Raw genomic sequence first — 11857 nt, 5'->3', positions numbered from 1 at the left:
CAGCTGTTGGCTCCAGGCTTCTGCAGTCCTTGGGTCCCTCTTGGAACAGATGGGCAAGCGATGTCCATGCTGTCCTGCAGCCCAAGCAGTATCCATGAGCTGTGTGGTGCAGCAGCGACGCTCAGACATGAAGCATGACTGAACACTCAGTCCCTGGGCTTCCCTCCTTGAAATGAATGATATTTATTGACAGCTCAGCCCAGCCTGCTGCATCAGCTAGGGGATGGCTCATCCTTTCACCCCACAGACAAAAGGCACCCTGAGCACTAAGCAATTGTCTCAGGCACCCCATAAGGATGGGCAGCACCAGCAAGACTCTCACCTCGCAAGGCTGCTCCCCGTCTGCAATTTATTTTCTTTTCTAGACATATACAACATTTTTCTTGTATGCACCTTTCCATATCTGAGGCCACTTCATTGCTTAATCCCCCATCAGCTCCTGAGAGCAAGACCCGGAACCCCAGCATCCACTAAAGGGTGGGACCCAACAGCCTGCTTTGCACAGACACCAAGCTCATACAGACCAGAGAGGAGCAGATATCAGCTTTCTCTCTTGGAAAGCCTCATCCCATGCTTACAAATGGTGGTCAAAGCTCTGTCCCCATTCAATGGTCTTTTCCCAGAGGGCAAGGAGGTGGCATCTGCCCATCAAATCTGGAATTTCCTGCAAGGAAAACAATTTCCACAAGACTCAACTGAGTCCAAGATCTCCAGGCTTTCACTTCCCATATCTCTTCCATTGGCAAGGGGCTTGTGCCGAGTGGCACCCTCAACTGCATCCTACACGTCAGTGGCCTTCTCCCCTCTGCAACCTGCCTTTCCAGACCCAGCCCCTCCCTGGAAAGCATCAGGCTCAGTTAGACTAATACAAATTTTTAATGCACATATTAAATAAATATTTAAATCATTTCATATTCAATTTGTACACAACCAAAACAAAAATCCTCAAGGAAACAGGAAAAAAACCCAAACAATCCAAAAAGGTTGGATGAAAAGTCACCCCTGGTTCTGGCTCCTATCCAGTGTCTTTGTTTGCCCTCCCCTGAAGAGTAATTGCTTTAACCCTTTGGAGAGAGCCACAGTCCCGGGGCAGCATGTGGAGAGCAGGGCTGGTTGGGGATGTTCACTCAAGAGATTTAATGATTCCTTTGGGGCTTTTTCCTCCTAAATAGAAAATTTGGCATCTGTCAAAACAGGAGTTTTGAAAGAAAACCTCTCCTTTCCTAGGAGGACAAGGACAGTGGTATTCCTCATTGAAGAGCAAACCTGGAAGAGATGGTTGACAATGGAAGTGCCAACCACAAACAATGTTACAACAAAACCAGCCTGAAGTGGTTCCACGGTAATTTGTAAACTTTTAATTTTATGGATGAAAACTTCCATCTGATTAAAAAAAAATATAGACAGGAAAAAAAGATATCAATTTTTGGTGAGTTGTTCACATTTTCCACATGGAAAAAAAAAAACACCAGTTACCAGCCCACTCTATGGCAGCTATCAGCTACTGCCTCACCTTAGTAGTTTAAAACAAATCAAATACCAAAGATGCTCTCGTGGGTCAGAGGTACCAAGTTGGTTCAGGACTTTCTCTGGGGCATCCATCACCCCATGCCCTCCTGAGAAAAAGTAAGTTGGGAGCTGTGAAGCCCACAGCGTTTTTGGAAGGCTGACATTGGCTTCCAGCAACCCCTCACTCAGCCGAAGAAGGAGGTGCATCTAAGGAAGGAAAGCATCCAGTGGTCCTCACCCTGGGGCATTGCAGCCAGCCCCGACAGGCAGGGTCCCCATGTCACCCAGGCTGCTAAACCCACCTGGGAAGCCTCCAACCTCTTCTGACATAAATCCCCTCCCTTCAATTGTTTTCCAACCGCTCCAGCTTATCCAGTAAGCGTTAGTCCAGTTCATTTAAGTAGCACATCGCTCCCGGATTTGCATTTCCAGGTTTTCTTGTTCATTTTAAATGGTGTTATTTTTCCCCTCTAGAGCTACAAAAACAAAAAAAAAATTACAAAATAAAGCATGACCCCAAACAGACTAGAACATATCTAAGTGAAAGGCTCTTCCCCCTTCACCAGTCTTTGAATGTTTCATTTCCTTTTAAAGCTGGAGTACAAAAATAGAGACTCTCATTTTTTTTGCCTTTTTTTTGTTTGTTTTTTTTTTGTAAAAACCACCCCCCCCCCCAAATATCAACAACTAGAGCAGGTAAGCTGTTATCCTCCCCCCTCTCCCCCTTTTTTTTTGTTTTGTTTTTTTTTAATACCCATATGGGAAAGTCTCTACATGTAAGTCCACCAAGCTCAGAGGAGATTTCCTCCAGGAGAGGTGCAGAGGCAGGCACATCAAGGGCCTGCCCTGGAGCTGGAGTTTCTAGTCCTTTTACTTCTCCGGTTGAAGGGGTAGTTGAGGAACTCAAAGCGCCTGTGGGGCTCGGTGGTCTGGTGGCCTTTGGGAAGCCTCTTCATGAAATGCACCTCCCGCTGGTGCTGCCGGGTCTTGGAGCCCTTGCGCGGGCGGCCCTTGCGGGTGAAGGCCATGTACCAGCCCTCGTACTTGGCGTTCTGCAGCGCCGTGTAGTTGTTCTCCAGGACGATCTCCGTGAAGACACAGTCCTTGCCTTTGCCATTGCTCTGAGGAGGGGACAAAGGGGGATATGGGTGCTTGGTCAGAGGGGTTTCTTTCGCCCTCAAACTGGACTGACCGGTGTGGTAGCAAGGTTTGCAGTTCTGGTGGCAGCCAAGAGCTCACTTTTCCCACTATTTCTAAAAGGCACTATTGCCCCAAATCTGCTTTTCCTTAGAAAACTGCAGGAAGCAGGCATGCTGCTCGTTGTGGCTCGTATCCCCATCATGATGCCAGCATTGGGCTGCAAGCCCAAACGCAGCTGCTCTCAGCCTTCACTTCCACTGCACCTATACAGTAGGATTTTTGCCCACTCCTATCCAGTCCCCATCCATGCCAGGGTCTTGATTCCCTTGCCAGCATGACCATAAGCGAAGTCTACATCTCAGTGGCTATTCACCCACCCATCCTAACCCCTCTGCAGTCTTCAATATAGGAGAGGCATCAAGGGGCTGGAGAACTGATGTGTGGTCCATGAGGATGATGCCAATAGATGCAGGTGGCAGGGAGCACAGAGGCAGTTGGGGGCTGAATTCCTCCCCATTACAGACATCAGCAAGACCAGGGAGGGAACCTGAGTCAACCAGCCTCAGGAAAGGAGCTGCCATAGAAAAGCCTCGCAGACAATCGCTGTTCCAGTAGGATGCTACACATCCTTTTGCTCCTCAGGAGGGTGCATGGAGGCTCAGAAGGAGCGTGACTAACCACCCGGCTTTGGGGCCAGCCCCACGGAGCATCTTAACATTCCTGGCACTTGTACCATGTAATCAGGGAGAATAGCCCAGCAATCCGCCTATTTGTTAGGGGAGATCCAAGGAATGCTCCCCACACAGCACCCGTCCGCCTCCCGCACTCCTGCCCTTCCCTCCTGCTGCCCAGGCTGCAGGACAGCTCATGCTCTGCCCTCCAAATGGGTGCTCCAGCTGAGCTCCCCGCACCCCCATCTCGCCTCCCCATCCCCACGGATGGGTTCAGTATTCAGTAAGAGCTCCTCTTCCAGCAATACTTTCTCAGTGCCCACAGCACTCCCCCAGCTTGCCCTGGACCCAGGACGCTACCTTGCCGATCAGCTTTCCCTTCTTGTTCATGCAGATGTAGAAACCTGTGGCTGCCCCCTTGATGCGCACACGGCTCCCAAAAGTGTCTGTCTCCACGATGAGCTTGGCTGGGGAGAGCAGTGGGAAGAAAGAGAGAGGGAGATCAGAGGGGCTCTGGGATGGGGCAGGAACAGGGATGGAGACCCCAGCGCTGTGCCCTGACAGGGGACGCTATGGGCACGTGCTCTCTGGTGACTGTCAGAGAGAGCCCTAAAATCAGAGCACAAGGTGAAGAGCCAGCCTCAGCCCCTCTACCCTGTCACTGTGTCCCTGCGTGACCTTGGTCACATCCCTTTGCACCCTGAGCCTTGCTAGAGAGGGAATAGCTCTGCCTTGCCTCACTCTATAGAGCTCAGTGGCTCGGGTGCCACAAAGATGTCACAGGAGGCAGGGCACACAGCAGCCAGTGGAGAGCAAGGCAGCTGCGCTGCAAACCAAGGCAGCAAGGAGGCAGGCACCCTCTGGAAAAGCACAGCGTGCTGCCAGCTGTCCCCAGCCCAGGGGACACCACTCCATGTCTCCCTGCCGGGGCAGGGCTGCAGGAGGAGCAGTGACTTTGCAGCTGGCAGGGGAGGCGTGAAGGGTACGGCCATCCTTTTAATGCCTTTCACCTTTGCACGAGTCGAGAGGGCATATTGATTTGGTCTCGTTTTTTAATGGAGGCATCGATCGACTTCCGAAGGAACTATGCAAATCGCCGGGTCGATGGGCTGCCTATAAATAGACCTGTCACCTTCCCTCCCTGCCTTCGCCCTGAGAACCCGAGCCCTGAAGCCCATCCATCCCCAGGGAAGGGGGAGGATGGGGACAGGACATCCTTCTCTCCAGCCCTGCAGCTGCTGTCCCCAGAGCCAGCTCCTCTTCCCAGGGCAAGCCCCAGTGAGGATGGAGGCTACCCATTCACACCTCACAAGGGCTGTGCCAAGCATCAAAGATTTACTGGTGGCACTGAAAAGCCAACCAGGACTGTTCTGTCTCACCACCGTCACCTCTTGCTCAGCATCAGCCATAGGCTGTTAATGTGCCACAAGTGAAATTTGGCAAGGAAATCAGAGCACAGCCTACAGAGCTTCCAAGTCTATAGCCTTGTTATTGGAATAAGCCCATTGATGCCTTATTTCTCCTTCCCAATCTCTGCACAAGGGCTGCTTGGTTCCTCAGGACTGTGGTCTGCCATGACTTGCACATCTCTACCCCAGAATGCTCAGTCACTGGAGACCCCCAGTGAGGGCAGCAATGTGGCTCTGGAGCAGGTGGCTTTGCAGGAGGATGCTTTGAATGGCAGAAGATGGCTGTGGGCACATGCACAAGCTAAAATGAGCCAAAATCACACTCTGAGAGAAGCAAACTGAATTCTCTCTGTCTCTGTGACGCCCTGATACTGCACTCTTCATGTCACGGGCACTGCTGAGGTCAATAGCACAAAGGCTGAGGGCACTGTTGGCTGCAGCTGAGTTGAGCAATGGAAAGGGCATTCTAAAATTTGCTGGGGCCAACTGATTTGGTGCTACTGGGCAAGCCAGGCTCAATACACATGCAGGCACCCTCTTCCCACACTCCTTCCTTGCCAATGTCACACTTCAGCATCTCATCCCCAAACTGCCCTGTGCCCAGAGCCAACAGGCAGGCACAGGCTTGGACTCGGAACTGAGACATTTAGGAAGAGCCAACTCTAGGCTGTGCCACACCAGCACCAACACCCAGAGCCTGGCACGCACCCAGCATCCCCAGAACCACCCACGGGAGCTGCGGCGCTCTGCAAACGCAGCACTGAGACAGTGACCCCCTATTTATCTATATTGGGGAAAGGGAGGGGGGGAATTGATCACGGAGGCAGTAAAAGGTTTGAGGAGAATTGATTTTTCTCTCCGAGACAGAAAGAGTGAGGAGGGAGGGACAGAGGAGGGTGGGAGGGAGCGGGGAGGCCCCAGTGAGCACAAAACCCTCCTTTAAAGGATGCACATCCCATCTCTTTTGGCCTTTTTCTTTTTTCCTCCTTTTCCCCCTCTTCAAAGAGCAGCTGTGATTTACAGCCCCCCAGCCGGGTTTGCTGCCCTGCACGAGCTCAGCCAGCATGTTCTGTCACCACCAGCCATGGAGGACAAGGACAACCTGTCCTCAGGGACCTGCACCCCTAGACTCATGCAGGCAACCCATGAACCCTGCAAATCCCATCCCCAGCCAGCGGAAAAGCCGGGGTGCAGATGAAACCAGCAAGTCAGAGGGGACCTGTGCCAGCATACCCAGCCACAAACAGGGATTGAGTCCAGGCTGTGGCCAGTGGTGGTTTGCTCGGTGGCAAGCACAGCCCAGGAGGGATGAGCTGGGCTGCACTGGCTGCCCACCTTCCCTTAGAATTAAAAAAGTCAATCACATATTGACAATTAAGACAGATAACAGAGAACACCGGACTCCATGTTAAGTCGGCTGTAAAAATGTCAGTGTGGGGAAAGGGGTCATCTGCAAAAATAAATCAAGCCCTTTTACATGCCCACCCCCAAAAATGAGATAAAAAAAGCAGAAGGAAGGGCTCAGGGAGGGGGTTCTGCTGCAGCAGTGCATTTCTAAATAATGTTTTGGGGCAGTTTTCTTATTATTTTATTCCCTTATTTTTTGGGGGGGGGCAGGGAGCTGAACATTTTTAATTCTATTCTTTCCCTTAAGTGACAGATTTATCCCAGTAAAATTATGTTTCATGCTCAAACTTTGAAGGGAAAGTGGCTACGTAAATACTGAAAAAATGCAGCGAGACACACTTGATCCCCCAACTGGACTGTGAAGAGGAGAAAGTATTCAGGAAATGTTAAAAAAGGTGAAAGTAAGAAGCGTTTTAATAGTTCTTCCAGACATGGGGGCCTCCCTAGAGATTCATATAGAACAATCCTGAACCTCTATTTTAACATTTACAGACTTGCAACTCTTTTAAAACTTTACATCTGAAAAACTGCTTGTTCTCTTTCTGGTTTAGATCAGTCTTCATTTTCCTCCTTAGCTCTTCAAATGCTTAACCTTTCTTTATTACGTTTTAATAGAGTTTTTCAAGCCACCACCAGTCCCCTCCTCCTGGCCTTATTTAAACCTGGTCGTTTCTTAAATATGCACTAACAGCTTTTTAAAATCCAAGCATTATAGATCTAAAACAAGATGGGATTTTTTTTTTGCTTGGGAAATTAGCTAATGCCCTTTCAAGCTGGAGCTGCTCCAGGGTGGGAATAATTCATTTGGAAGATTAATGCTGAATGTATGGAATACCATGCAGATGCTGCGCTTGCACTGCTCGCGTCCAGTGTGAAATTTTCAGCAAAGCAAAAGAAAACACCCACAAAAAAACAGGAGAGGAAGGAAGAAGAGTGTTTCTACTGATCTCCCCAAGCAAGAAAGGGAAATTGCAGCTAATACCAAAGGAAAACAGTCATAATTCCTACATAGGACACACACGAGTGCTACATAGTGCACTGATCCAGGTGCAGGATCAGGCCTCCCACAACCTGCCCAGCAGCTCTCTGGCCCCGCTGACCCCAGTGCAGCCTTTGACCATCCCAATGTGTCATTAGCACATGCTACCAAAGTATTTGGGCTTCGAGTGTCCCCAGCAGAGGGATTGGTCCCCCTGCCTCAGGGCTGGTGGAGATTTTGGGGAGGGGGTGCCAGAGCCATGGCATGACGCAGGCTTTTGTGCTTACGAGTCCCTCTGCTTTGTCTCCACAGTATCATCACCCACAGCCAGCTGCCTCAATGACCCTCTGCTTGGAATTTGTTTTGAGAAGGGAAAGATGGAGGGGACACATTGGGAAAATGATGCCACTTTGGACAATTCTAGCTTTGGGAAGCCTTCCAAAGCAACCGCGCACCCTTCCCCCCTGCCTTTTCTTTTTCAACTTTCCTTTCTATTTCTTTTCCAAAAGGAAGTCTCAGAGATTCCCAGTCTTACAAAGAGAGCTGGGTTGAAATGACCAATGCTGCTCATCACACCACAGCCCTGAGCCCTCCGAGTCAGGTGCAAAACAAGAATGAAAAAGAAAGGAGTAGAGCCCATCCCGCAGGCACCGGTCCCCTCCTTCAAGCACGGAGAACCTGCCCTCACCTTGAATCACAGAGCCACTGATCGCTGACCCCTATGTTCTCCCTTTACAAGCCCCCACAAGCCAAACGATTTTAATGATTTCTGGCTAACAAACAGGACGGAAATCATCAATCGCCACGCTGGGCTGTGAACACCTCCCCAGCTCCCCCCCGCCCGCCCCATCGCGCATCCTTACCGTGCACATCCCCATCCTCTGCCATCGCATTGATTTTCTTGTTGTCCAAGATCTGCACATGTTTCCCGCTGGTCCGGCTGTACAGCTGGTAGGTACGGACGAGCCGCCGGCTGAGCTGGTCCGTCACCAGGCTCTGCTCCCTCACATGCTGTGTAAAATTAGGTGGGGACTGAACAGTTACCTTTAGGAAATTAAAAAATATACGACACACCATTATAATCTCTACTCCTCAGAGGGTCAAATGGGCTGAGCCGAGATTGCCGGCCTCCAGCCGGGCTTTGCAGAGAGGCGCGAAGCCGGGACCACAGTGCTACCTGCACCAGCAAAACCTCCCAGGGAGAAGGAGCATTAAGCTCTGGACACAGCAGCAAGAGCCCTTTACAGAGCCGTGCCTGCTACAGACATGCCTTAAGTAGTAGGATGCAAGTGACCTGGGAGCATGGCAGGGCTTGGTGACCCCAGGGCTCAGTGGGTGCCAGCTGGCACTGGGGTACCCAAGATGGGCATCAAAGCTTGGAGCTGGAAGGGATCCAGGGGGGGCATGCAGGGTGGCACTGGGCTGCCATCCTCAAGGGGCTGGCGTGTTCATTCCACACATCTTGCCTCTGCAGGAGTGTACTGCTGCTCAGCTGCCCCAGATATATACCCCAGCCTCTGCCCCATCAGTTGCAAAAGCTGTCTTTCCTCTGGGTCCCAGTGCTCTTTATTTGTTCCCAAACACCCCACTTATTAAACTCCTTATATACAGAGAAAGTAGAGCTACAAGGTATAACAATTACAAGAAAACCATGCCCCTGCCCAGGTATTTTGTGGCATAATAACCCAAGGATACCAACATACTACCCATGCAAACACATGCCCTATCCACAGTCAGCTGCTTGGTGCCAGCAGTGGGGTTATCCCCAGCCCTGGCACACCAAACCATTAGCCCTGAGCCCAACCCTTCCAGACCTGACACTGCTGCTACTGGGCTTTAAATGCTTTTCATGAGCAGCCAAACCTGCTCCCCCCCTCAGCCCCGGCTCACGAGCTTGCACAGAAGTCTTTTTCCCCTCCTGGTCCCAAATCCCTCTTTTAAGTCTGGAAAGTTTCGCTGCTCCCTGACATTTATAAAGATGTATTCTGAGCAAATGTTAGGAGATAGCTCCTTTCAACATCAGAAGGCTGGGACTACCCCCTGCCACCCCCACGTCAAATGGGAAGGTTTCCTCCCGTCTTAAACAACAACAGAAAAACCCAATAAAAGCAAAAGCCACTGCTCTCCCAAAGCTGACTTTATAGAGATATCTCCCCTTGACAATGTCATCTCTCTGCCTCCGCTTCTGCCTGTGCATGTGCGTTTCCTATAGACGGGTTTTGGATAATGCAGCAGGATTCTCTCCCCGGCTCTGATGAGGGTACCATGTGTAGGAGAGGTCATTAGCCATGCTGCTATTTGGTCTCCATCTCATACTCCAAAATATTACAGCTATGTTTTTATACAACTGCACACTCCCAGCGCTTCATTCCCTTCGCTTTTCGGCTGGAAACTTGATAATTTTTTCCCCCAAGCTTCCAGGAAAATAAAAAGAAGCAGCTTCTGCACCTGTGATTTCGGGGGAAGGAGGACTTCACCCCGGTTTGAAGGCGCACTGCTCCCAGCGACGGGTCCCAGCGACTGGTATGCGGGTGTCATACAAGCTCTACCCGGGCTGTTTAATCTATTCATGACACTTGTGTCTCTGGCGATACAAACCAGCGATGCTGAGGTCTGACAATTTTAAGCCGGATCAGAACTTGAGCCTTTTAGTGAGGTTTTGGTGGGGCTTCTTTTCCCCTTTTTAACTACTCTTTACTTTTGGGATGCAGTGCAGGAGAAAAATGCCACAACAGACAAGAGGAACGGGGGCATCCACAGTGACTTTTAAAGCTGGAATGGACGAGATATAAATCTGCTTAAAAATAAGCCTGCGCAATTCCTTGAACCCCCGGATGCTCTCTGCCTCGCAGCCGGAGTCCTCCGCACCTTATTTTGTGTCTCGGGGGTTCCCCCCTCGGCCTCGGCTTTTTACAGCCGGGCTACTTTTGTCTCCTGGGTTTTCAACCGTTCCTCCTCCTTCCCTCCCTCCGTCCCTCCCTGCCGAGCCCGGGGCTCTCGGCGGCAGCGGCAGGGCACCCTCCATCCCCGGGAGGCGAACAAAGCCGGGCTGCCCAGCGGGCACTTACCTGGGCTTGCAAGCAGAGGACGAACAAGTGCATTAACCTGGGAGGGGAAAGAGAGAAAGCAGTAGAGAGGTGTGAACCGGAGCCGGGGGTTGGCTGCGGGCCCGGGGCGGGAGGGCCGGGGCTGCCGGTACTCACACGTAGCTGAAGAGCGAGGAGCAGGGGTCCATCGCGGCTCCGGTGCGGGGCCGGGAGTCCGGGGCCCGGCGACGGCGGGGAGCGCCCGAGGGGGCGCGGCGCAGCTCTGCCTCGGTTCCTCTCGCCCTGCGGCGCGTCCTCGCCCCGAGGAAAGGAGGGCACAAGCTGCTACAGAGGGGTAAGGCCCCCGCCAGCCCGCCCGCCCGCCCAGCCCCCGGGGCGCACGGCCGGCAGCCCCCCTCCGCGGGGTGCCCCCCGCCCCGCTCCGCGGCCCCGCTGCCGCCCCGGGAGCCGGCGAGGCCGGCCCGCAGCCCCGACGGAGGGGCGGGCGCGGCCGGGGGAAGGCCGCCGCTGCCGTAGGGGGAAGCCCGTCCGGCCCGCCGGCCCCGCTCCCCGCCCCAGCCTGGCGGTACCTGCCGAGCGGAGGGGCGGCGGGCCAGGTATCGCCGGGCTCGGGGCTGGCACTAAGGGCCGGGCTCCGCGGGCAGCCGCCGGCGGGACGCCCTCCTCGCCCCGTGCCTCAGTTTCTCCATCCGTAAAGCGAGGTTTAAGGGCTGGGAGGGAGGAGAAGAAAGGGGCGGCGGGACCGCGGTTCCCCCGCTGCGGGTTCGCTGCTCCGCGGGCGCGTTGTGGATTGGGACCGAGCGGGTGAGCCCTCCCTGGACGTGCCAGACGTTAAAAGGATTACCGGGGGGATGGAGGAGTTTCGAGGGGGAGCGAGGCTGAGCAAATACCGCAGCCGGGGCGGGGAACGGGCAGCGGGACCCCCCCCTCCCCGCGCGCATCCCCGCCTGGTGCTTACCTGGTGGGGCGGGCGGGAGCCCTTAGGGCCGGCGGTGCGGGGCCATGGGGCCGAGCGGCAGCAGCGGCGGGACGGGGCTCAGCCCCGCAGCCCGGGCAGGGCCGCCGAGGGCTGCATTGTTCCGGCGAGCCCCGGCGCTCCCGGCCCCGCCACCTGTTGCGCACCGGGGCGGGGGCTGCAGCGGGGTTGCGGCGGGCGGCCCCCGGGGCCGGTACCTGGCCGGGGCCGGCGCCGCCTGCTCGGCGCTGAGTGACAGCTGCTAATTTGCCGACCGTGCCCCGCTGCCGGTCCCCGCGCTCCCCGCGCCCTCCTTTATCTTATCAGAGCCCATAATTACAATTGCTATTTTGTTTCCTCGAATCAGCAATCAGCGCTATCTGCCGCCGCTGGAGAGGCAGCTCCTGTCAGCCGGCCTGAGTGACAGAGCGGCGGGCTGCACCGCCGCACACGCACACAGCCCTGCACACGCCTGTGCGGCCCTCCTGCACACGCATGCATGCACGCAGCCCTCGCACACACACCCGTGCAGACCTTCCCTGCACTCACATACAGCCTTTTCCATTCAGCCCTCTTCATCACATTCGCACCCCTCACAAACACAGACCCCCAATACACATGCAGCACTTTGCACCCTCCAGCACAGACACACACGCTCCTCTTTGCTTCCCCTTACACCTAAAATATACCCCCCTCACCTAGCACACATAGGCACATGCCAGCTGCAGTCACAGGACATT

General features: G+C 53.9%; 1 protein-coding gene across 4 annotated transcripts; it reads right to left on the bottom strand.

Annotated features, from left to right (window-relative positions):
* Positions 1–2234: 2234 nt before the first annotated feature.
* FGF8 (fibroblast growth factor 8) lies at positions 2235–11531 on the bottom strand. Of its 4 annotated transcripts, none has more exons than XM_062601842.1 (6): positions 11121–11531; positions 10319–10486; positions 10184–10220; positions 7979–8126; positions 3681–3787; positions 2235–2630 (listed from the first exon to the last, which is right to left on the bottom strand). In XM_062601842.1, exons 2-6 carry the CDS (start codon positions 10348–10350, stop codon positions 2343–2345), a joined length of 612 nt encoding a protein of 203 aa, XP_062457826.1. In that variant the 5' UTR covers positions 10351–10486; positions 11121–11531; the 3' UTR covers positions 2235–2342. The 4 variants fall into 4 exon arrangements, with proteins under 4 accessions (XP_062457826.1, XP_062457823.1, XP_062457824.1 ...); XM_062601839.1 differs by having other exon boundaries at positions 7979–8159; positions 11121–11529; XM_062601840.1 differs by having other exon boundaries at positions 7979–8159; positions 10319–10456; positions 11121–11529.
* Positions 11532–11857: the final 326 nt, after the last annotated feature.

This window comes from Pezoporus occidentalis, unplaced genomic scaffold (genome assembly GCF_034315485.1).
Source record: "Pezoporus occidentalis ecotype Australia unplaced genomic scaffold, CSIRO_AGI_Poc_V1 ctg73, whole genome shotgun sequence".
Classification (NCBI taxonomy): domain Eukaryota; kingdom Metazoa; phylum Chordata; class Aves; order Psittaciformes; family Psittacidae; genus Pezoporus; species Pezoporus occidentalis.
This window is presented reverse-complemented; position numbering and strand designations above follow the sequence as displayed.

Coding starts and splice junctions, on each gene's coding strand:
- FGF8 (XM_062601839.1), bottom strand. CDS start 10,350: ATGGACCCCTGCTCCTCGCTCTTCAGCTACGT. Junction 10,221..10,318: donor TCCTCGCTCTTCAGCTACGT/GTGAGTACCGGC, acceptor TTCCCCTCCCAG/GTTAATGCACTTGTTCGTCC. Junction 8,160..10,183: donor TCCTCTGCTTGCAAGCCCAG/GTAAGTGCCCGC, acceptor AATTTCCTAAAG/GTAACTGTTCAGTCCCCACC.